The sequence below is a fragment of the Pongo abelii genome, chromosome 7, assembly GCF_028885655.2.
Source record: "Pongo abelii isolate AG06213 chromosome 7, NHGRI_mPonAbe1-v2.0_pri, whole genome shotgun sequence".
In the NCBI taxonomy this organism is placed as follows: Eukaryota; Metazoa; Chordata; class Mammalia; order Primates; family Hominidae; genus Pongo; species Pongo abelii.
The window spans coordinates 149373594-149399704 of NC_071992.2; the positions used below are offsets into that span (position 1 = coordinate 149373594).

The 26111-nt window shown below is 43.1% G+C and overlaps 1 protein-coding gene and 1 long non-coding RNA gene across 3 annotated transcripts in view; one reads left to right on the top strand and one right to left on the bottom strand.

Annotated features, from left to right (window-relative positions):
• TG (thyroglobulin) overlaps nt 1-26111 on the top strand; it is a 276418-nt gene that overhangs the window by 106779 nt on the left and 143528 nt on the right. The window contains exons 34-35 of the mRNA XM_024251255.3: nt 342-485; nt 11187-11249. Coding sequence (XP_024107023.3) covers nt 342-485; nt 11187-11249 — 207 coding nt within the window. The remainder of the gene's footprint in view (nt 1-341; nt 486-11186; nt 11250-26111) is intronic.
• Nucleotides 10220-24839, bottom strand: LOC129047553 (uncharacterized). Of its 2 annotated transcripts, none has more exons than XR_008509320.2 (4): nt 24615-24839; nt 23177-23729; nt 13546-13766; nt 10220-11374 (listed from the first exon to the last, which is right to left on the bottom strand). It is a non-coding gene; the product is annotated as an uncharacterized LOC129047553 (long non-coding RNA). The 2 variants fall into 2 exon arrangements; XR_008509321.2 differs by having other exon boundaries at nt 24577-24839.

The following is a 26111-nucleotide window of genomic DNA, read 5'->3' on the forward strand; positions in this document are numbered from 1 at the left end:
CCATTTCCTCCTCATCTGTATATAGGGCTACCAAAGCTACCTTCCTCATAAGGTTATGTGAGGACCAAGTGAAGTGATACCAACAGAGACCTAGCACAGCCCTGGGCACATGGTAGGTGCTTGATAAGTATTAGCCACCTCTATCCCTTTGCTCTTAGATCAGAGGCTCCTTGAGTTCAGGTACCAGGTTTTTCAGCAGTGGCTGAGATAGTATCTGAAATATAGTGGTCTATCCCAAATGTCTGCTGAACAATGCACTTGCAGAATTTTTCTCATTCATTAGACTCTTCCATTGTACTCAGTTACCTGATCGTGTTTTTTTTTTTTTTTTTTAACCCCAGGAGGAGAGGTGACATGTCTCACTCTGAGCAGCTTGGGAATTCAGATGTGCAGTGAGGAGAATGGAGGAGCCTGGCGCATTTTGGACTGTGGCTCTCCTGACATTGAAGTCCACACCTATCCCTTCGGATGGTACCAGAAGCCCAGTAAGTACCCTTCCCATGACAGCTATATGGGCATCTTTAGTTAACTATTTCCCAGCCATGCATTAGGACAATGTTCTTGGATTGGTGAGTAGATTAATCAAGATTAATTGGGTTCAAGCAACAGAAATGGATTCTGTTTAACTTAAGCAGACAAGAAACTTATTGGAAGTTTGCTCATTGACTCAAAGGAAGGATGAGCAACTAGGTCTCAGTAAAGATGGAAATGGACCATTTCCATGGATGTATGTAACAAGAACAAATAGGCAACTTCTTCAGTGTGCCATGATCATCGTTAATCTGCTCCACAGGGTTTAGTGGTTACATTCAACCTTTAAATTCAAGGGGGAGAGTTTGGTCCCACCTGGGCTTAGTCAACACATTGCCAGAGGGAGAGTGGGGCAGCTTGACAGTCCTAACAAGATGGTATGCACTAGGGTAGGGGGTGTTCCTCAAACAATAGTGAAGGCACTGTTGCTGGACAGGCAAAATCAATAGATATAGACTCTGGCACATTCCCTTGGTTTTCTTACCTTGACAATCAAGACAATGTAGCACATGGTAGTCCCATGGAGGAAAACAGGGACAACCAATGTGTATTTGACAATGCATATAGAGTTAGGACTTCAGGGCCAAGGCAGCATTGACCCAATATGGGTCCTTAAAGTATGATTCTGATTATATCTATCTGGCACGTTTTAGGAGCTCAATATGAAATTGATGAAGGAATGAATGGCATTTACAGTGTGGCATAAGAGCTCCTGGACTCAGATAAGGAGACATTAGGTTTGTTCCGACTCTGCCATCTACTTACTATGGGTTTGTCTTTCGGAAAGTCACACCACTTCCTCAGTTTTTCCATTGGTGAAAATAGCGAATGAGACTCACTGTGATTCTGGCACCACTTACATCACAGGTGTTTATGGTATGGATAGATTTGGGGAATAGTGGGCAGCCACATGGAAACTAGACATCTTCATCCTGTGTCCCAGAAGCAAATTCACAAAGATGTCCCAGATCCAAAAAGATGGAACACCCTGTGTTCAATTAGGAGGAGTCAAATTAGAGAGAGGCTGAGCAGAGGTTTAGTATTTCCAACTTCTCCCACTAGTGGCTTCCTTGTTAGTTTCAGAGTAAATATACAGTGAATTCTGGCTCTTACTTAGCACTTGCCCTAGAAAATAGAACCATGGACTGTCTGATCTGGAAATCTGGAAGGGGTCTTCGAGATCCCTACCTTTGACCATTCTTTTTTTTTTTTTTTTTTTTTTTTTTGAGGCGGAGTTTTGCTCTTGTCACCCGGGCTGGAGTGCAATGGCGCGATCTTGGCTCACTGCAACCTCCGCCTCCTGGGTTCAAGCGATTCTCCTGCCTCAGCCTCCCAAGTAGCTGGGATTACAGGCCCCCACCACCACGCCCAGCTAATTTTTGCATTTTCAGTAGAGACGGGATTTCACCATGTTAGCCAGGGTGGTCTCGAACTCCTGACCTCAGGTGATCCACCCGCTTCAGCCTCCCAAAGTGCTGGGATTACAGGCGTGAGCCACCGCATGCAGCCACATTCTTTATTTCACCCAATATAACCCTTTGTCCAAAGTAGGCAAAGAGAGAAGAAATTACATTCTTCATGTCCCTGCTGTTTCAGACCATGATGGATTTACATGGGTTATACCATTTAATACTCATAATACTCCAGCAGAGTAGGTATTGTTTCTTCCATTTTAAGGTGAGAAGACTGCAGCATAGAAAGTTGAATTGCTTGACCCAAACCACACAGCTGGTAGGAAACAGAGGCAGGCTTCAGGCCCAGACCTGATGACCCCAAACTTATTCTCCTTCCCTTTACGATGTTGCCTCCTGGCAGGTCTTTCACATCCCAAAAATGACTAGATAGGAAAATGTCTAGATATCTTTCCTGACTGACTTTCCCCCAACTCAATTGATTAACAAGAAATTGACTAACACATTAAAAAGAATAAATACTAATAAAGTAACAAATCAAAGCAGTTGGTGGTTTGGTGCCTTGTTCCATAGCCATATCCAACCTGAAAGATCCAGATGCAGCTCCCAGGCAGGATCTGGCCCTCGGCCCTTGCTCATGAGCCTACCCATTCCCTGTGAGTGCCTCAACTTCATGGAAGATGTTTCTGGAGTTAATTATTACCAGTTTGAATGGAATCTTCCTGCTGGTGTCCACCTTCAGCATCCTGTGATTTGATCTGAATTGACTCTATTGGCTTTTTATTTTATTTTAACGTCTGAAATTATTTTAGGAAAAACATCAGGATTGTATAATGAAATATCCTCAGTGGGTTTCTATTAAAGGAATAATGTTCCATATATAACAGTTTCCCTGCTTTAACTCATAGAGGAAGGGAGAAAATACCTGCCCAGGTCTTTGACCCCAAAGGAGACCCAGTGCCAGCACTAGGTATTTGGGAGACTTCAGAACTGAGCTCTCGCCTCTCACTTCCCCCTTGCCCCATCTGTCCTCTCACCTCCTTACCTCACCAAAGTCTTAAAAATGTCATTTTCCGTCTTCATATTACTCATGGAAGAATCAGGTAAAAAGAAGCTTAAGAAGTAATTCATTTGTTCAGAAGTAATGAGAATCAGACCAGAGTGTTACAACATCTTGACAGGAGTTGGCAGGGGAAGGAATCAAGGTACTCATTGTCCCAACTCATTCCATCTGTTCTTTTTCTTTTCATCTGACTGCATAGATCATTAACTTTTTCCAGCATATATTCTGTGGGGTCAGTCTGGGGACTCGACTCAGGAGTTTTGACCAGAAACTTAGAGCAGGGAATTAAACATTCACAGAGGGGTTCTTATTCAACCAACATTGACTGAGCGTTAATCATACCTGGGGGTCCTCTGGCATTACCAATATAACCTCTATGTATTGGGCTTGCCTGGCTGATTCCAAACACTTTGCATGCACTATCTCACTTAATTTTCACACCCATGTATCATGAGGAAGTAGAGGCTCAGAGAGGTTGTCACTTACTCAAGGTCACCAGAAGGTAAATCAGAGTTAGAATTTGGAGACAAGTCTTTCTGACCCTAAATCACTATGTTGTGTGATTGAAGGTGAAAAAGCCATGATTTCTGTTTTGCAGTCACTCACAGTCTAAGAAGGAGTTAAAGATTATAAATAAATACAACATTTTTGTGCTGGGTCTCTCTTACCATAAGTTTTTCAACTTGACTGAGTGTCTGTTTTCAGTTATATACTGTGCTGGGCACTGTGGAAAGTGAGATTAATAAGATATATTCATTTTCCTTAGACACAGTCTAGTGAGAAAGATATGAGGAAATATGATTAAATATAGCAGAAGAAATGAAATACTAGAACACTTATCAGTAAAGTGTCACGGAAACATAGGAGAAAGAAATTGTGCTTGGGAGGTGTCTTAGTCCATTTTGTGCTTCTATAACAGAATACCACAGATGAGGTAATTTATAATAAACAGAAATGTATTGGCTCTCAGTTCTGGAGACTGGAGAGTCAAATATCAAGGAGCCAGCATCTGTCAAAGGCCTTCTTTCCATGGGGAAAGGCAGAAGAGCAAAGAAAAGAAAGGGGACCAAACTTGCCATTTTATAATGGCATTAGTCCCATCCATGAGGGCTCTGCCTCATAAAGGTTTCACCTCTTATTACTGTTGCAATGGCAATTTAATTTCAACATGAGTTTTGGAGTGGACAAACAATGAAACCATAGAGGAGGTGTGGAAGCCTGTTGCTGGAAGGTTCCTGTGGGCCCTCTTTTTGGCCTAAGGCCCAGCTCCTGCAATCTCCTCTCCCCAAGCGGGTGGCCTTTCACACTGTGCACTGCCTGATTTCAGTGTCTGGGTGCCTGAGGAGAGAAAGAAAAAGTGCTACAATGTCATCAGACTCTCATTCTTCCATCCATGGCCCCTGAGCAGGAAACACCATGGGATGCACATGGCTTATGGGCATTCTGGTGTGAGTGGCTCCATGGTTCTCATTTCAGAACAGAAGGAGGAGGACTGGCTGTCACAAGGTTGTGTTGACATGGTGTGATTTGACTCTCCAGCAGAGCAGGACAGGGTTCTTTCTCCCTTAAGTTGTCTTCATCAAACAGAAGTGGGTGGTGGGATAAGTCTTAAGACTTTGTGGATTATTTCCTCCTAAGACCTAGGTTGAGAAGGGTAACCTTACTTAAGGAGACTGGTTTAATAAATTACAGTATTCTCACAGCTGGGCCATGTGGACCAGTAAGAAACCATCTTTTGATTTATGATATAGTTTGAGCCAAAGCATACTTATTAGCTGAGTTCTGAACATTAGTACATTGGATTCTATTTTCTCTAGTAAACAAAACCACACCAGTATGCTGATGTAAAATCCCAGCACTGAAGCTGACATTGTCATTACTTTTTTCCCCACTCTTAGCTTTGTATTAGGTAACTGCATACATAATAGTAGGAAGTAGCCTCTATGGGACTAGGAAAGTCTGCCTAGAGACAGGAATCTCTGGGCCTGAGCCTTGCAGGATGGATAGGATCCTCTCCTTCACCTCTCTGTCAGCACCGGCACTTGAGATAAACATTTTTTACCAAGGATTTGATGAATATTTTCAATAATAGATTTTGGCCTTGCTTCAAGTCCATGGTTTGGTCATTTAGTGTAGTGACATCTATACTGAGTGATGACTATGAGCCCATTAACACTATGTATTAGTCCATTTTCATGCTGCTGATAAAGACATACTGATAAAGACTGGATAATTTACAAAAGAAAGAGGTTTAACTGGACTTATGGTTCCACATGACTGAGGAAGCCTCACAGTCGTGGCGGAAGGCAGACAGAAGCAAGTCACATCTTACATGAATGGCAGCAGGCAAAGAGAGAAATTATGCAGGGAAACTCCCATTTTTAAAACCATCAGATCTTGTGAGACCCATTCACTATCACGAGAATAGCACGGGAAAGACCCACTCCCATGATTCAATCATCTCCCACCAGGTCCCTCCCGCAACACATGGGAATCATGGGAGCTACAAGATGAGATTTGGGTGGGGACACAGAGCCAAACCGTATCACACTAGGTCCCCTGTTTCTGAGGAATTGCCACTAGGATCAATTAGGAATTGAGATTTATTGAGTTCCTACTATATGCCAAACACCTTGGAAGTACAGAGGGTAGAAGTCACTGCCCACAAAAGGTTGACAGTCTGGCTAAGGAGACAGATGTTAAAGAAAACAAACCTTTCTTAAGCATTACTGTATGTCAGACTGTATGCATCCATTTTGCATTGCTATAAAGGAGTATCCAAGACTGGGTAATTTATAAAGAAAAGAGGTTGATTTGGCTCATGGTTCTGCAGGCTGTGCAAGCGTGGCACCAGCGTCTGCCCAGCTTCTCGAGAGGCCTCAGGAAGCTTTTACTCATGGCACAAGGTGCAGGGGAAGCAGACCTGTCACATGATGAGAGTGAGAGAAAGAGAGAGGGAACAAGAAAGGAGGTGCCAGCCTCTTTTAAACACTACTTCTTGTGTGAACTCATAGAGCGAGAATTCACTCATTACTGTGAGGACAGTACCAAGCCATTCATGATGGATCCATCCCCATGACCCAAACGCCTCCCACCAGGATCACCTCCAACACTGGAGGTCACATTTCAACATGAGATTTGGAGGGGACACACCTCCAAACCATGTCACAGACACTATTCTAAAGGCATTCCTTGTATCAACTCACACCCCTCTGGGAGGAGGGTGCTGTTCTCCTCCCCAGCCTCAGAGAATTACACCATGATGTGGCTTATATTACTGTAGTGGAATCCCAGGGGAGAGGTAGGGTGTTGGGGGTGCTTCTTCAGAGCATGAGAGAGGAACAGGAAATTCTGTTCTGCAAGGGATTATACAAAAGTGACTCTGGGGGAAAGCTGGATATAGAGAAAGGGAAGTGGGGTGAAGGAGCAGTGGCCACTGACTAGCCATAGGCAGTAGGTAGAGAGGAGGTAGCATGTCCCTGCCCTTACAGATCTCACAGCCTCAGAGGCAGAGACCTGCACACATGGACAATGCAACATAACTTTCTTACAGGGCTGTGGTCACAGATCAAAGGACGGAGCAGAGTCTCCCAGCATTCAGAAAGAGAAAAGCACAGACCTAGTGCAGCAGAGCACCAAGAGGAGAGTCCAAAGAGCCTGCAGCCATGGGCCTTCTGATTCTGCTATGAGCAGAGTTCAGAAGTGAGCAGAAAGTTCCATGCATCTTAGCATAGAATTGCAAAGTCTCAGGCTAAGCAATGTGAATGCAAATGAGACTGTTTGCAGCCCCTTCCTGGCAGTAGAGCCAGAGAGGAACTGTTCTAAGCCTCCAGAGGACAAGGGTATAAGTGCTGAGGGGAGGTGGGGGTGGTGCGTGGAATAAGGGGCTGCTCTGTGGTTAAGCAGTACGTACCCCAGAGCCCAGGGCTTCCTGGAAGGGGTGGGCCTCTGGGGCATTGGGACTCTCTGTTCTTTGAAGAGAACTAGGGCTGCCCATCTTATCTGCAGCTGTGCATTGTCTGCAAGTGGGGCAAGATCTGTTTACAAAGTCAAATGTGACTTCTAGAAAAGAGAGTTGAAGCCTCACAGTTCCTGTCTTCTGCTAAGCAAATGTTTCTGGACCCTCTTGCAATTCTAGATGTAAGAATCTGGAAAGGAAATGACAAGCTCTTCTAATTATGTGTCTCTGCAACCCACATAGAAACTTCCACATGTAGGTAGCAATTTACTGTAGAATCTATTCTTTATCATCATTCACATCCTATGAACAGCTTCTTAACCTTTTACTAACATTTACTTCTTAACCTTTTACTAAGCATAAAGTCTGCTGCTGGCATTTGGCATGCAGTATCTCATTTAATTCCCTAACAATCTGATAAGACAGGGCCTACTGTTACCGCATGCAGTGCTGTGCTGGCAAATATGTTACAACTGATGAAGCGGGAGTAAGAGCTATTTTTTACTCACAACATTGCTGATAACACATCTGTCGGGTTTTTGCCCCCACACCAACCAATTCTTCAACCCTCTGGACCAGTGATTCAATTCAATCCAGACACTAACTACCTGGATTTAAAGTCAGACCCCACAGGTTAAGTCTCAGTCCCAGAAGACTGCCCCCCACTTCAGATACCAATCACAAGCCCTGAGCCTCCTGCACTTCTGACCATATAAATTGGGGGTCTCTATGACCTCCTCCTTGGGGTCAATAATTTGCTAGAGTGGCTCCCAGGACTCAGGGAAACCACTATCTATCAAAGTTTTATTATAAAGGATACGACTCAGAAACAGCCAAAAGGAAGGGGTGCATAGGACAAGGGGGCTGGGGAAGGGGCATCTAAGTCAAGAGCTTTTGAGTCCCTTGGGATATCTAGAGTGACAAAAGTATCTTTTTGTCTTTTAATAAGATGACTGGTGGCTGGAGACCCCTAGACAGCTTAAGAAGGAGGGCTAGCTCGCACAAAGACCAAGGCAAGAGTAGAAGATTGGAACTCTCAGTCCCACTCCCCTACCTCCAAGAAGAAGAGAACAGCTGGAGATTGAGTTCATTGACCAATGGCCAATGACTTACTCAATTCCTCATATGTGATGGAACCTCCTTAAGTCCCCTCAACAACCAGGTTTGGAGAGCTTCTGAGTTGGTGAACACACAGAGGTGCTGGGAGGGTGTAGCACCTGAACAGGGTGTGGAGGCTCCCCCCGCCGCCCTCTTGTCCTATGCACCCCTTCCTTTTGGCTGTTTCTGAGTTGTATCCTTTATAATAAAACTTTAATAGATAGTGGTTTCCCCGAGTCCTGGGAGCCATTCTAGCAAATTATTGACCCCAAGGAGGAGGTCACAGAGACCCCCAATTTATATGGTCAGAAGTGCAGGAGGCTCAGGGCTTGTGATTGGTATCTGAAGTGGGGGGCAGTCTTCTGGGACTGAGACTTAACCTGTGGGGTCTGACTTTAAATCCAGGTAGTTAGTGTCTGAATTGAATTGAATCACTGGTCCAGAGGGTTGAAGAATTGGTTGGTGTGGGGGCAAAAAACCCGACAGATGTGGTATCAGCAATGTTGTGAGTAAAAAATAGCTCTTACTCCCGCTTCATCAGTTGTAACATATTTGCCAGCACAGCACTGCGTGCGGTAACAGTAGGCCCTGTCTCATCAGATTGTTAGGGAATTCAATGAGATAACTGCATGCCAAATGGTAGCCTAGTGCCAGCAGCAGACTTTATGCTTAGTAAAAGGTTAAGAAGCTGTTCATAGGATGTGAATGATGATAAAGAATAGATTCTACGTAAATTGCTACCTACATATGGAAGCTGAGGATTCTCAGGGCTCATCTGAGTCCTGTACAATAAAGCAGGTCTCACGCAAAGGATGATAATGTCTGTTACTTTTTCTCACTGATGGTGGGTGTGAAAGGAAAGTAAAGCAACGCAGCAGAACTGTGTGGTAAATGCTCTGCTGACGTGAGATGCATGGTAATCCCCCCGGTAGATGTGCTGTAGCTCACGCCACCATTCTCATAGTGTTCAGCATTTATGTAGTTGCCAGTGTTCAATCAGTATTGGGAAATGTTTCCTTTGCAAACAGAGCTTGCTTTGAATTTCAAAGTAAATTTCTAGGAGCAGATCCAGTAATTCAGAATTACTGGATCCAAGGGTGTGGACATTTGAATGCCCTCAATATAGATAGTCAAATTATTCTCTGAAGATTGCACTCTCAGGAGCCTGGTTCTGAGAGTCTCTTCTGGGAAGAACAGACATTTTAAACAAGTGACAACAGGGTGACAAGTATCAAGCTGGCCAGCTGGATGTAGAGGAACATGGGGGTACTTCTGAGCGATTATGAGTTATATTAGGAGCTCCCAGAACGTGAGATGACAGAAGCCTTAGCTCAGTGTGGATCAGTAGCAACAGCAGCACTGGGGAACTTGCTAGAAATGTAGACCTCAGATCCCATCCCAGACCTGCGGAATCAGACACTCTGGGGTGGGACCCAGCAAGGTGTGTGTTACCATGCCTTCCAGGTAATTTGGAAGTCTGCCAAAGTTTGAGATCTGGTGCCTTAGAGTGATAGTAGCAGGTGCTTCCAGGCAGATGATGCCAAGCGGGAAAAGACATAATAGGATTGAAGGCTCTAGAACCCAAAGAGGCTGGGGCTTGGCATATCTGACCAAAGTGAAGAAGGCAGAGAAGGAGGTGGATGTGAGGGGACCCACGCAAGGACTTTGGGACCGGAATACAGCATGACTCTGACCCATGGCTTTTCATGGAGACACACAGGGACAAGAGACATGGCAAGGGTATATTATTGTTAAAGGGCAGTATTAAGAGTGAATCATAGACAGGATGTATTGAACGTTTACTATATGATCAAAGCTGCACCAGTATCAGCTCATCTAAACCTCGCAACCCTAAGAGAGGCACTGTTACTATGCCCATTTTATAGACAAGGAAACTGAGGACAGAGAAGTTGAGTAATTTGCTCAAGGTTACACAGCAGAAAAGTGGCAAACCAATCTTGCCTGGGACTGCTGACCCAGGAGCCCCTACTTTTGACTGCTGGCCTTGCTACATTGCCGCAGCTCCCCGTGAGCAAGGAGATCCCATGTACCGTCCTAGTTTGGGCCACTGGAGAGAAAAGAGTAATGAAGATTTAGATTTATTCAGTAAAGGAAGAAAAAGGGGAAGAAGATAATTTGCATTTATGTGTCACATACTGGGTATGAATGGTTCTTCATTTACTGTTTACATCATCTTTGTTTTATCAATGCTGAAACTGAAAATAGAGGAAGTTAGAGGACTTGTTACTCTACGCTGCTTCCAAGTGGTCTGATGAGGTCCATATCCAGTCTGTCTGCCTTCAAAGTCCAGGCTGTCTTACTCTACGCTGCTTCCAAGTGGTCTGTTGAGGTCCATATCCAGTCTGTCTGCCTTCAAAGTCCAGGCTGCCACCATGCTGTGCTGCTTGCTATTAGCAGCTGGCATTTGCTGAGCTGGTATCTTATACCTGGCACAGTGCCAAATGTAATAAATTGTGTTATCTTCTGTAATTTTGTCATAATTCTCTAGATGTGTAGTACTATCCTCATTGTACAGTTGTGAAAACTGAGGCCCAGAAAGCATAAGTGCCTTGCCCAGTTCACAGAGTCAGTAAGTGATAGTGGCTAGCATTTGTGTTGTTTCCCACACGTTTCTGCTCACTGCTCTCTGGGACAGGTTAGGACTGCACCTCCTCACCCTTGATCTCATTCCTAACTTTGGTCAATGTCACGAGAAAAGAAGTGATGTGTGTCACTTCTAGGCAAAAGCTCTAAGAGCAAGACTGAAATAAATCTGCTGCATTCGCTTTGCCCTGCATGGCAATTATTGAAACTTGAGGCAAGAAGGTGCCCTTTTCAGCCTGGTGCTTGAGAGACAGTAACATAGAGCAAAGCCCCCAGCCTCTCTGCAGTAGGCAGGTGGTGCAAGGAGAGGGATCCTGAACTGTTCTAAGCCACTTATATGTTGAGATTGTTTGTTAGCTCAGCATCATCCAGCCCACCCTGACTGATACAGGTAGGGACAGTCTGTCTGCCTTCCAAGTCCAATTTCACAATCACCATCTTATACTTATATTAATGCCTTCTGAATTCGATGATACCATGGGGGTAGAAAAGAACTAAAAGACTGCTTTTTCCTTTTCAGTTGCTCAAAATAATGCTCCCAGTTTTTGCCCTTCGGTTGTTCTGCCTTCCCTCACAGAGAAAGGTAAGTTCATTGTCTTTTTGATCTCTTGGCTGAGAGTACCGCCTCATTCATCTTCTTTCTCCTCTTCCCCCTTGCTTTTGTACAGAAGTTGACAGCTTGCATATCACTCACATTAATTCCAGCTCCTATGAATTAAACACATGTATAAGTGGGGTGAGTGCCAGCAACATGCCCACTTTGCAGATGAGAAAACTGACTCATGGGAATGAAATGATTTGTGGAAATTATGTGGCTGATTGAAGCAGAGTAAGACTTAAGTCGAGTTCCCCCAGTTTTCATTTTAAGGATTATTTTGCCGTATCGAGTAATGACTAGACACACACAATCCAGAGGCAATGTCAAGAATGGTGTTATTTATGGCCAAAAAGGGAAAGAAGTCAGCTCCTTATTAGTGCAAAAGAGTTGGAGCTTACAGTTGTTGGCCACACTGGGCAGCACTGTGACATCTAATGATGAGACACTGGTCCTGAGTCCAGGAGCCCAGGTGCCCAAGTGCCCGGTAGCATAGCCTGGACCCAGGCTGCCCTTGCTCCTGCACATCTCACTAATCCTCCTCACAACATGCTGTATTTGGCATGAGGCAGCAGAAAGTGCAAAGAGGTTGGGTGCAGTAGAGACATCTGGATGCTCTAGATGGGGATGAGGTGGAAGGGTCAGGACAACATGGGCCTCACTGCACCATCCCCTTTTCTGCTTCCCTTTGTCAGGAAATGAGAGGCTCAGCCTGGGCTCCAGATGCTTCTCAGCCAAGAGGCCAAGCGATGTTAATTCCTGTCCTGTGACATGATGTCTAAGGGGCCCTAGAAATCTGTCATTATGGCTATTATGGCCCTGGCTGGAGAGACAGAATATAGCTCATGTAGGAGGAAATTATTTAAAACCAGGGCTGTGGCTAAAAGTATAAAAATGTCTTTTACTCATATATGTTATTAGTTTCCCTCAGTCAGTTAAAATAGCTAACTTTGGAGAACACATTATATATAAAGTTTTTGAGCCTTCTATAGAAACTGTGTATGCTAAGCACTTTGCATTCATGATAGATGTTAGCTTCCTGAAATAGTGTAAGATTGGCGTTGTTATTGCCATGTCACAGATGGTGGAGTAGGGCTTAGAGACAGATAAGGTTGCCCAAGACGAAACAGATAATACTGTCCTAGCCAGATTTTGGTCAAAATTGGTTTTGAATTTTATCAAGTTAATGTACAAACACAGTTGAAATAATCAAAAAGTCCCAAAAGATTTATGGTTTAAAAAGAAAACAGGCCAGGCGCAGTGGCTCACACCTGTAATCTCAGCACTTTGGGAGGACGAGGTGGGTGGATCATGAGGTCAGGAGTTCGAGACCAGCCTGACCAATATGGTGAAACTCTGTCTCTACTAATAATACAAAAATTAGCCAGGCATGGTGGCATGCGCCTGTAGTCCCAGCTACTCGGGAGGCTGAGGCAGGAGAATCGCTTGAACCCAGGAGGCGGAGGTTGCAGTGAGCTGAGATCACACTGCACTCCAGCCTAAGCAAGAGAGCCTCCGTCTCAAAAAAAAGCAAAACAAATGAGTTCCCTATGTCATCTCTACTCATCTGCCACTCCCACTCCTAGTGGCCCCAACTTTCAACTCTTTTAACTACTTTTTTTCTCATCCTGGCCTCCATGTTTCTAAGTTACAGTTGGCCTGCTGTATGTGGGTTCCATAGCCATGTATTCAATGACACATAGATCAAAAATAATCAAAAAATAAAATTCCAAAAAATTCCATAAAGCAAAACTTGAATTTGCTGTGCGTCAAGTACTACATTGAATCCATGCAGACAAAGCTGTGTGTAGGCATTGTATTAGACATTTTAAGTAATCTAGAGATGATTAAAGTATACAGAGAATGTGTGTGAGTTATATGCAAATGCTACACCATTTTGTATAAGAGACTTGAGCATCTGTGAATTTTGGTAGCCATGGGTGGGAGGGGTCCTGGAACCAGTTACCCATGGAATCCCACTATTCCTTGATTTGTCAGCTTCAGAAGTGACTGTTCACTTCTTGCCTTGATGGAAACTTAGCTCTCCATCTCTTTATCACTACCCTTTTACAATTTTCCTCCTTTATCCACAAAATATATTAATATCGAGATTTGGGGTTGAAATGAGTAAATCGTTATTATGGACATGTAAATATGGTTCACCACAGAGCCCCAAAGAGAAACAGCAGCATCTTGTTACAATTGTCAAGATTTTCGGCTATCCTCCTGTCACACACAATCCCTGCTGTACCCCTGCCCTCTGCAGCACCTGCTTCCTTCTCACCAAAGGCCTGGGGAGCTGCAGGTCGTGTGGGTGCTTCCTTCTGTAGGCACTGGGGCACTGCTTATTCCTGTCGGCCGAGTCAGTTAGCGTGCCTCCATCTCCCATTCTTCACTTAACAGCGTTTGAAGTCCCTCATCTGCTGTCTGCTCCTTGTGTTTCCTTTTTTCCTTGTTCTTTTTTTTTTTGTTATCTTTGTGGGTTTAGATGCTTATATTCTTTCACTTCATTTTGTAGGGGGTTGTGGAGGGAGAGAGGATAAAGGGCAGTATTTAATTCAAAACAATACTATAGTATTTTTCAAAACTTTTGAACATTTAATGAAAACTCATTTTGTCTTCAGCACTGTACTAAGCATTTAAACTTCATGTGAACCTCAAGAGATAGGTCCTATTGCAATATTTGTTAGCTATAGAAAATTCAAACAAAGAAATATAGAAAGAAAATCACAGTTATTTAGAAGTTACTCTGTGTCAGTTAATTCATTTGTTTATTTCTTCAATCTTTTTAGGCTCTCTGTATGGTCTGATATCATTGTAGTCTCTATGTATAATGTTGCATTTTCAGTTGCTTTTACCTAATATTGCATTATATATATATGTGTGTGTATATATATGTGTGTATATATATGTATATATATGTGTGTGTATATATGTATACATGTGTATATATGTATATATACACACATACATATATATATATCTCTCTCCAAATTGTTACATATCTCTCTAAATCACACATTCATGCAGGCATGTATATAAGTAGTCACTCATTCATTCAGTCTTCTATGTTCCTGCTCTCGTGATGCTCACCTTCTAGTGATGAACAACAAATGAGCAACAACATTGTTAACAGAGATAGCTGTCCTGTTCCACCAGTTCCCTAGTCCATTTCTTTATTTTTGGGCATTTGATTGTTTATTATTCTTCATCATTATAAAAACAGCAAAATGAACTACTTGGTACCTTAAATTCCCTCCAGAAGTCCAGATCATTTCCTGGGGTAAGATTCACCAAAGCGGAATTATTGGGCTTGAGAAATTTACATTTTCAAATGTAAATTTGGGAGTGCCAGACAGTGGGTGCAGGTCAGTGGGTGAGTGCACCGTGCACCAGCCGAAGCAGGGGCGAGGCATTGCCTCACTCGGGAAGCGCAAGGGGTCAGGGAGTTCCCTTTCCAGGGGTGACAGATGACACCTGGAATATCGGGCCACTCCCACCTGAATACTGTGCTTTTCCGACGGGCTTATGAAACGGTGCCCCAGGAGAGTATAGCCCGCACCTGGCTCAGAGGGTCCTACGCTCACGGAGTCTCGCTGATTGCTAGCACAGCAGTCTGAGATCAAACAGCAAGTCGGCAGCGAGGCTGGGGGAGGGGCGCCCGCCATTGCCCAGGCTCGCTTAGGTAAACAAAGCAGCCTGGAAGCTTGAACTGAGTGGAGCCCACCACAGCTCAAGGAGGCCTGCCTGCCTCTGTAGGCTCCACCTCTGGGGGCAGGGCACAGACAAACAAAAAGACAGCAGTAACCTCTGCAGACTTAAATGTCCCTGTCTGACAGCTTTGAGGAGAGCAGTGGTTCTCCCAGCACGCAGCTGGAGATCTGAGAACGGGCAGACTGCCTCCTCAAGTGGGTCCCTGACCCCTGACCCCCGAGCAGCCTAACTGGGAGGCACTCCCCAGCAGGGGCAGACTGACACCTCACACGGCCGGCCAGGTACTCCAACAGACCTGCAGCTGAGGGTCTTGTCTGTTAGAAGGAAAACTAACAGAAAGGACATCCACACCAAAAACCCATCTGTACATCACCATCATCAAAGACCAAAAGTAGATAAAACCACAAAGATGGGGATAAAACAGAGCAGAAAAACTGGAAACTCTAAAAAGCAGAGCACCTCTCCTCCTCCAAAGGAACGCAGTTCCTCACCAGCAACGGAACAAAGCTGGACGGAGAATGACTTTGACGAGCTGAGAGAAGAAGGCTTCAGACAATCAAATTACTCCGAGCTACGGGAGGATATTCAAACCAAAGGCAAAGAAGTTGAAAACTTTGAAAAAAATTTAGAAGAATGTATAACTAGAATAACCAATACAGGGAAGTGCTTAAAGGAGCTGATGGAGCTGAAAACCAAGGCTCGAGAACTACGTGAAGAATGCAGAAGCCTCAGGAGCCGATGCGATCAAATGGAAGAAAGGGTATCAGCCCTGGAAGATGAAATGAATGAAATGAAGCGAGAAGGGAAGTTTAGAGAAAAAAGAATAAAAAGAAACGAGCAAAGCCTCCAAGAAATGTGGGACTATGTGAAAAGACCAAATCTACATCTGATTGGTGTACCTGAAAGTGACGGGGAGAATGGAAACAAGTTGGAAAACACTCTGCAGGATATTATCCAGGAGAACTTCCCCAATCTAGCAAGACAGGCCAACATTCAGATTCAGGAAATACAGAGAACGCCACAAAGATACTCCTCGAGAAGAGCAACTCCAAGACACATAATTGTCAGATTCACCAAAGTTGAAATGAAGGAAAAAATGTTAAGGGCAGCCAGAGAGAAAGGTCGAGTTACCATCAAAGGGAAGCCCATCAGACTAACAGCGGATCTCTTGGCAGAAACCCTACAAGCCAGAAGAGAGTGGGGGCCAATATTCAACATTCTTAAAGAAAAGAATTTTCAACCCAGAATTTCATATCCTGCCAAACTAAGCTTCATAAGTGAAGGAGAAATAAAATACTTTACAGACAAGCAAATGCTGAGAGATTTTGTCACCACCAGGCCTGCCCTAAAAGAGCTCCTGAAGGAAGCGCTAAACATGGAAAGGCACAACTGGTACCAGCCACTGCAAAATCATACCGAAATGTAAAGACCATCGAGACTAGGAAGAGACTGCATCAACTAACGAGCAAAATAACCAGCTAACATCATAATGACAGGATCAGATTCACACATAACAATATTAACTTTAAATGTAAATGGACTAAATGCTCCAATTAAAAGACACAGACTGGCAAATTGGATAAAGACTCAAGACCCATCAGTGTGCTGTATTCAGGAAACCCATCTCACGTGCAGAGACACACATAGGCTCAGAATAAAAGGATGGAGGAAGATCTACCAAGCAAATGGAAAACAAAAAAAGGCAGGGGTTGCAATCCTAGTCTCTGATAAAACAGACTTTAAACCAACAAAGATCAAAAGAGACAAAGAAGGCCATTACATAATGGTAAAGGGATTAATTCAACAAGAAGAGCTAACAATCCTAAATATATATGCACCCAATACAGGAGCACCCAGATTCATAAAGCAAGTCCTGAGTGACCTACAAAGAGACTTAGACTCCCACACATTAATAATGGGAGACTTTAACACCCCACTGTCAACATTAGACAGATCAACAAGACAGAAAGTCAACAAGGATACCCAGGAATTGAACTCAGCTCTGCACCAAGAGGACCTAATAGACATCTACAGAACTCTCCACCCCAAATCAACAGAATATACATTTTTTTCAGCACCACACCACACCTATTCCAAAATTGACCATATACTTGGAAGTAAAGCTCTCCTCAATAAATGTAAAAGAACAGAAATTATAACAAACTATCTCTCAGATCACAGTGCAATCAAGCTAGAACTCAGGATTAAGAATCTCACTCAAAACCGCTCAACTACGTGGAAACTGAACAACCTGCTCCTGAATGACTACTGGGTACATAACGAAATGAAGGCAGAAATAAAGATGTTCTTTGAAACCAACGAGAACCAAGACACAACATACCAGAATCTCTGGGATGCATTCAAAGCAGTGTGTAGAGGGAAATTTATAGCACTAAATGCCCACAAGAGAAAGCAGGAAAGATCCAAAATTGACACCCTAACATCACAATTAAAAGAACTAGAAAAGCAAGAGCAAACACATTCAAAAGCTAGCAGAAGGCAAGAAATAACTAAAATCAGAGCAGAACTGAAGGAAATAGAGACACAAAAAACCCTTCAAAAAATAAATGAATCCAGGAGTTGATTTTTTGAAAGGATCAACAAAATTGATAGACCGCTAGCAAGATTAATAAAGAAAAAAAGAGAGAAGAATCAAATAGATGCAATAAAAAATGATAAAGGGGATATCACCACCAATCCCACAGAAATACAAACTACCATCAGAGAATATTACAAACACCTCTACGCAAATAAACTAGAAAATCTAGAAGAAATGGATAAATTCCTCAACACATACACCCTCCCAAGACTAAACAAGGAAGAAGTTGAATCTCTGAATAGACCAATAACAGGAGCTGAAATTGTGGCAATAATCAATAGCTTACCAACCAAAAAAAGTCCAGGACCAGATGGGTTCACAGCTGAATTCTACCAGAGGTACAAAGAGGAGCTGGTACCATTGCTTCTGAAACTATTCCAATCAATAGAAAAAGAGGGAATCCTCCCTAACTCATTTTATGAGGCCAGCATCATCCTGATACCAAAGCCTGGCAGAGACACAACAAAAAAAGAGAATTTTAGACCAATATCCTTGATGAACATTGATGCAAAAATCCTCAATAAAATACTGGCAAACAGAATCCAGCAGCACATCAAAAAGCTTATCCACCATGATTAAGTGGGCTTCATCCCTGGGATGCAAGGCTGGTTCAATATACGCAAATCAATAAATGTAATCCAGCATATAAACAGAACCAAAGACAAAAACCACATGATTATCTCAATAGATGCAGAAAAGGCCTTTGACAAAATTCAACAACCCTTCATGCTAAAAACTCTCAATAAATTAGGTATTGATGGGACGTATCTCAAAATAATAAGAGCTATTTATGACAAACCCACAGCCAATATCATACTGAATGGGCAAAAACTGGAAGCATTCCCTTTGAAAACTGGCACAAGACAGGGATGCCCTCTCTCACCACTTCTATTCAACATAGTGTTGGAAGTTCTGGCCAGGGCAATTAGGCAAGAGAAGGAAATCAAGGGTATTCAGTTAGGAAAAGAGGAAGTCAAATTGTCCCTGTTTGCAGATGACATGATAGTATATCTAGAAAACCCCATTGTCTCAGCCCAAAATCTTCTTAAGCTGATAAGCAACTTCAGCAAAGTCTCAGGATACAAAATCAATGTACAAAAATCACAAGCATTCTTATACATCAATAACAGACAAACAGAGAGCCAAATCATGAGTGAACTCCCATTCACAACTGCTTCAAAGAGAATGAAATACCTCGGAATCCAACTTACTAGGGATGTGAAGGACCTCTTCAAGGAGAACTACAAACCACTGCTCAAGGAAATAAAAGAGGATACAAACAAATGGAAGAACATTCCATGCTCATGGGTAGGAAGAATCAATATCATGAAAATGGCCATCCTTCCCAAGGTAATTTACAGATTCAATGCCATCCCCATCAAGTTACCGATGACTTTCTTCACAGAATTGGAAAAAACTACTTTAAAGTTCATGTGGAACCAAAAAAGAGCCCACATTGCCAAGTCAATCCTAAGCCAAAAGAACAAAGCTGGAGGCATCACACTACCTGACTTCAAACTATACTACAAGGCTACAGTAACCAAAACAGCATGGTACTGGTACCAAAACAGAGATATAGATCAATGGAACAGAACAGAGCCGTCAGAAATAATGCCAGATATCTACAACTATCTGATCTTTGACAAACCTGAGAAAAACAAGCAATGGGGAAAGGATTCCCTATTTAATAAATGGTGCTGGGAAAACTGGCTAGCCATATGTAGAAAGCTGAAACTGGATCCCTTCCTTACACCTTATACAAAAATCAATTCAAGATGGATTAAAGACTTAAATGTTAGACCTAAAACCATAAAAACCCTAGAAGAAAACCTAGGCATTACCATTCAGGACATAGGCATGGGCAAGGACTTCATGTCTAAAACACCAAAAGCAATGGCAACAAAAGCCAAAATTGACAAATGGGATCTAATTAAACTAAAGGGCTTCTGCACAGCAAAGGAAACTACCATCAGAGTGAACAGGCAACCTACAAAATGGGAGAAAATTTTCGCAACCTACTCATCTGACAAAGGGCTAATATCCAGAATCTACAATGAACTCCAACAAATTTACAAGACAAAAACAAACAACCCCATCAAAAAGTGGGCGAAGGACATGAACAGACACTTCTCAAAAGAAGACATTTATGCAGCTAAAAAACACATGAAAAAATGCTCACCATCACTGGCCATCAGAGAAATGCAAATCAAAACCACAATGAGATACCATCTCACACCAGTTAGAATGGCAATCATTAAAAAGTCAGGAAACAACAGGTGCTGGAGAGGATGTGGAGAAATAGGAACACTTTTACACTGTTGGTGGGACTGTAAACTAGTTCAACCCTTGTGGAAGTCAGTGTGGCGATTCCTCAGGGATCTAGAACTAGAAATTCCATTTGACCCAGCCATCCCATTACTGGGTATATACCCAAAGGACTATAAATCGTGCTGCTATAAAGACACATGCACACGTATGTTTATTGCGGCATTATTCACAATAGCAAAGACTTGGAACCAACCCAAATGTCCAACAATGATAGACTGGATTAAGAAAATGTGGCACATATACACCATGGAATACTATGGAGCCATAAAAAATGATGAGTTCACGTCCTTTGTAGGGACATGGATGAAATTGGAAATCATCATTCTCAGTAAACTATCGCAAGAACAAAAAACCAAACACTGCATATTCTCACTCATAGGTGGGAATTGAACAATGAGAACACATGGACACAGGAAGGGGAACATCACACTTCGGGGACTGTTGTGGGGTGGGGGGAGGGGGGAGGGATAGCACTGGGAGATATACCTAATGCTAGATGACGAGTTGATGGGTGCAGCACACCAGCATGGCACATGTATACATATGTAACTTACCTGCACGTTGGGCACATGTACCATAGAGCCTAAAGTATAATAATAATAATAATAATAATAATAATAATAAAAAAGAAAAAAAAAACATAAAAAGAGAAACAACGTTAAAATGTACTCTATTCATAAAAAAAAAAAAAAAAGACCCTAGATTTACATTGCCAAAGTAGTCTCAAACAGTTGTTGCTAGTTGCATACTTACTAGCCGTAAATTAAAGTGGTTTTTGGCTTTTGATATACTTGTGATCCTTAAGTTTTATCACGAAAAAATTATTTATTAAATTTATAGATAAAGAGTGATTTGATGTCAAATACTATTGTTAAAGTTGCATAAACCAAAGCATAACTTCTTTGGGTGATTTTACAATGCTTCCACTCTATTTTTGCTAAACATTTGTATTACTGACATGTGAATTATCTACAAAAGAGAAAAAAAAAAGGATGGAGCATGGAGCATGTCCTTTCACATATACACACAGCCTATGGGCCTGAGTAGGTGTTTCCAAGGTGGAATGAGATGTCACAGTGCTTGTAAGTGTGTTGTTAACAAGTATGATTTAAAAGCATAGAAACGTCAGAGCCAACATCCTATCTATGTGTTAAAGTTCCCAAATTGGAACTAAGAATTTTGGCATGTTCCTTTGATGTGAATCAGTGGGAGGGGATAACTCTGCCTTCAGGGTGTTGAAATGTCTGGTTTGGTTCTGACATAGATTGTGAGGATGTGTCTATATGTGTATGTGTACATGCACTGTGTATATGTAAAATATTCATCTTTATGTATTTTCTATTCATGGAGAAAAGGAAATATTTCTTAAATATCAAATATTTATAAATCATATAATATTCACAAGAAATTTAGGTTTGTAGCATGGTCTGTTTTCAAGTAAGAAAACTGAAATTAAATGACCGAGCTGGGATTTGAACCCACATCTGTATGGACCCTTTCAGAGTTAGATAAGGTTACTTGGTTGAGTTTCTGAAACAGGTTAGCAAAGACAAGCTTTCAAGTCTAGACTTGTCTGGAGACTTAATCTCTTGGTTTCATTTCTTTTATACGTGTGGGGTGTGTGTGTGTGTGTGTGTGTGTATAAGCCTCCCATTCAAAGTCTACTTCAAAGAAGGAATTATTTGCACATGCAAACCCTTCTCTCTGGAAAGACTTTCTAAAACTCACCTGCCTGCTAAACTCCTGGTGCCTTCAAACCAGCTAGTGTGTTAGAAACCTTCTCTAGAGCAACAGAAACACAGTGTTTAGAGCAGCCCTTATCACACAGTATGTACTCAAGACAGGTCCATGAGATTTCAGAAGTCTCCTCAATCTGCACACCATCCCCAATGACCAGTCAGGGGAGCAGAATTCTTTCTTTGAAGTAGACTTTGAATGGGAAACTTGTACATACACATGCGCGCGTGTGCACACACACACACGCACACACACACACATGAAATGAAGCTAAGCAATTAGGTCTCCAGACAAGTCTAGACTCAAAAGTCCATCTGCACAGTGGAATTGTTCCTAGGCTGCAGTGGGATACTGAAAAGGTTCCCCCAGATTCACCATAGACAGGCAGGAAAAGCACCACAAATATATTATGACCAAACTGTGACTTGGAGGATGAGTATGCATCTGTCAGATGGCCAAGAGGAGAATGGACAGTGTCTGAGGCAGAGGGCACTGCATGTGCGGAAGCATGGGGACATGCATCAGCAAGGCTCAGGCAGGGCCATGCAAGTAGCTCAGTGTTGCAGGACCAGCAGGTGCAGAAGAGGACAGGGGCCAAAGTGTAAAGTGCATTGGATACTGCAGATCCTTGTAGGGCTTGAAGCAGTGGAACAATGATCTTTAAAACTATGTAAAAGCTTTACTTTGCACTATCATGAGAGTGCTTTGGTGGATGACTAGCTAGATTTTGAGAAAGTGAGGACAATTATATCATCAGTGCATAGTGTATAGTTGTACTGTCTTTGGAGAAAAATTGTTTTATAAACAAGTGAAATAGTAAATATGTATTTCCTTCATAAGACAAATGTACATTGCATCTTAAAAGGCTTACACCAACCAAGCCAGCAAGGCTGCTGCAGGTTAGCTTGAGTTATCTTCTCCAGTGTTGTAGCCTGCCTGTGTGATCATTGCACCCCTTCCCTGCTTCCCAAATGTGGTATCTCCTAAGGGTTTATTCCCAGGACAACTAGCATTCAGCTTGCCATTCTCTATTTCAGAAACGTTTCTCTTAGAGGTGTGTATTAGTTCATTTTCATGCTGCTCATAAAGACATACCCGAGACTGGACAATTTACAGAAGAAAGAGGTTTAATTGGACTCACAGCTCCATATGGCTGGGGAGGCCTCACAATCATGGCAGAAGGCAAGGAGGAACAAGTCACATCTTATGTGGATGGCAGCAGAAAAAGAGAGAGCTTGTGCAGGCAAACTTCCATTTTTAAAAGCCGTCAGATGTCCTGAGACTTATTCACTATCATGAAAACAGCACAGGAAAGACCTGCCCCCATGATTCAGTTATCTCCCACTGGGTCCCTCCCACAACACGTGGGAATTATGGGAGCTACAAGGTGAGATTTGGGTAGGACACACAGCTAAATCATATCAAGGTGCTACTGAATTAAATTTACTATTTCGATTGAAAGCCAGGGTAAACACAGAATATTTAGGATTTTGTCCTCTCCATTCTATGTGTGTTTCACATGAATACTTCAACATACCATTTGGAAAATGCTCCCGCCCTTGACTTTGAGCCCTTTTGAGCAATGGGTGCAACACAGGTTGCTGCTGGCAGAGCGGACTGTGAAGAAGGCTGCAGCTGAGAGGTGCGAGGCGGAGCGAAGAGAGATGTCTCGTTACAGTTTGTCTTGCTCAGCTTTCCAGCACCTCTCTCCTGACCTCATCCTGGAGCTCAGTGATAGGGACAAAGCCTGAATTCAGGACAGATGGAAACAGCAGTGGCTGCCCCAACAGCTTTTGAACCACACAATGAAAAGGAATCAACTTTGTCTGCTTGGCCTCCATCCTGTGCCTTTGCCCGTGCCCGTGGGTTGACGGAATTCACTTGATCTTTTCTGCAAATGTTTTCCATTAAGCTGGAAACAGAGTCCTGTGATCCTAAAAAATGTCAGCACCGGCGGGAAGCATGTACACCCTCTAAATGAGGAAGCAATGCGACATCACGGTGCAGCATGTGGGCTTTGAGGACCATCCGGGCAGCTTCACTGAGTAGCTGGGCCAGATTTCACAGCCTCTTGATGCCCCTGCTTGCCCCTGTAAAGTGAGAATAATGGTGAAATATAAGCAATATCAGTCTAGCAGGCTTTTGCTGAAGAGCAAATAAAGTATAATGCTCAGCATGGAATTTGCTGTAGAGTGGGTGTTCAAGAAACGTCAGCAATAATTCCCAAGTCCAAACCGCTTTACAGAGGAGGAATACAGGGGAGGAAACTGAGGCAGAGAGAGAGTGTGACTTCTCCACATGACAACCAGTTAAAGCTGAGCTATACAATTATATATATATAATATATATGTACATATACACACACATATATACAGTCACACACACATTTTTATGGATAACTGTTATTAAGGTAAAGAGTTTGCTAGTAGCTGTATCATTTTTTGCTCTTATTTTTAGTTGACATATAATAATTTTACACATTTATGAGATACAGAGTGATATCTTAATACATGTATACAATGTGTAATGATCAGACCAGGGCAATCAGCATATCTATCGCCTCAAATGTTTATCATTTCTTTGTGTTGTGAACATTCCAAATCTTCTCTTCTAGAGTTTTGAAAATATACACTAATTGTTAGCCGTTCTCCCACTACAGTGCTACACAACAGTAGGAATCATTTTTCCCATCCCCCTGGAACTGCACACCCTTAACTAACCTCCCTGTCTCCTCCCCCTCCCTCTGATCTTCCCAACCTCTAATGACCACACACAATCATATATTTTAAAAATTCCTATTCATGGAATGACTGAATGTGCCAATCACCATGCTAAATGCTTTCTATATTTTAATCTTCACAACTGCCCTACAAGGTGTGCACAACTGTGTCCATTTTCCAGATTTGGAAGCTAAGGCTCAGAGAGGCCCAAACTCACATAACCAGTACTTTGTAGAGCTGAAATTTGTACTCAACCCGGATGTAAACCCAGAGTCTACCCCCTGAAGATGGTGGCTGTCGCTGCTCCAGTTCCCCAGGAATCATACTCTGAGATGAAGTTTCGTAGGAAGGGCAGCTTTTTGTTTGTTTGTTTGTTTTTTAGCAAAAAATTAATTCTACCAACAGGGGTGTTAGGAGGCAAGGGAAGGCCCAGGACTGGGCTGAGTGAGAAGTTGAACTTTAGTGTTGTCTCGGTGGAGGCCTCAGCTGGCCCTTTAGGGATGCTGAAGCTGGGATGACCTTTAAAATTGTTATGGCCTCACACTGGTCATTCATTACCATGAGCTGCCCTGAGCGGGGCATGACCTTCAGCCGAGGCAGTCCTGGAAGGGGGCTGACAGTGGTCGGCCTCAGCAGCACCCGTCACTGCTAATGTAGAGCCCTGCAGTCCTGGAGGGAGTCAGGGACCCCACAGCACCCTCCACAGTGGCTTTGCACTCTAATAATCCAGACTGGGACGTGTCTGAGGGTGGAATGCGTGCCTTTAAACACTGTGCACCAACCGAGGCACACTGTTTTCTTACTACTATAGGCGCTGGGCTGATGGCGTGTTAAAGGCACACAGGACTGATTCTTCATCCCTTTGGTCCTCAGGCCAGAAGGCCCAGGTGAGTGGCCACTGATTCCAAAATTGTTTAATGTTTGTATAAAACTTGAATGTCCTGTCTAAGTACGCACAGAGCTTATGCATGCGTGCGCACATGCACACACACACACAAGCCATTTTGAGGGAGCTCATGGTGCATACCCTGTCACTATTTCATCAGAAAAGTTGTCCAGGGATAGGTTTTATATCCCAGGGACCAACAAGACATGACCGGTTAGCACACCCTGTTTCCTCACTTCGGTAGAAAGTGCCAAATGAATCATGTAGTTAGCAGCTGCAACACTCAGCACGCGGGTAACTCCACTCCCAAGCCGGGATCCACATCTGCCAGGGACTGTGCTGCTTGGGTGACTGTGATTGCTGTAATGTGCAAGGCTGAGTGTGGTCTGGGCACAGCCTCACATCTGGCAGCCCCCTGGACCTCTTCTCTGTCTCTCTGAGACCAAGAGATTGAGAAGGAGAAAGAAACAGCTGGAAAACTGGTGCTGCAATGATGGTAGGTCTTAGGAAACTGAGAAAAGTGAGGAAACTGGTTCCCAGTTCCCTTCCTTCCTGGAAGGCTTCACTTCTCTCCACAGGTGCAGGAGGGAGCCACTAGCCAATGGAGAAGTGCTGGGTTTAAGACTCAGTTATGGTTTCATCTGCCTTGGCTGCCTTTCCCCTTTGTTCAGTTGCTTATTCATTCAACAAGCATTTGGTGGGTACCTACTTTGTACCAGGCACTAAGCACTGGGGTACGCTGTAAATGAGCAACATGAGTGTGTCAGAGGATGCACCATAGGCTCCCTCTTTGGGAGTGTTTGTGTGTGACTGCATAAGCTCTGTGCATATTTGGATAGGAAATTTAGGTTTTATACAAGCATTAA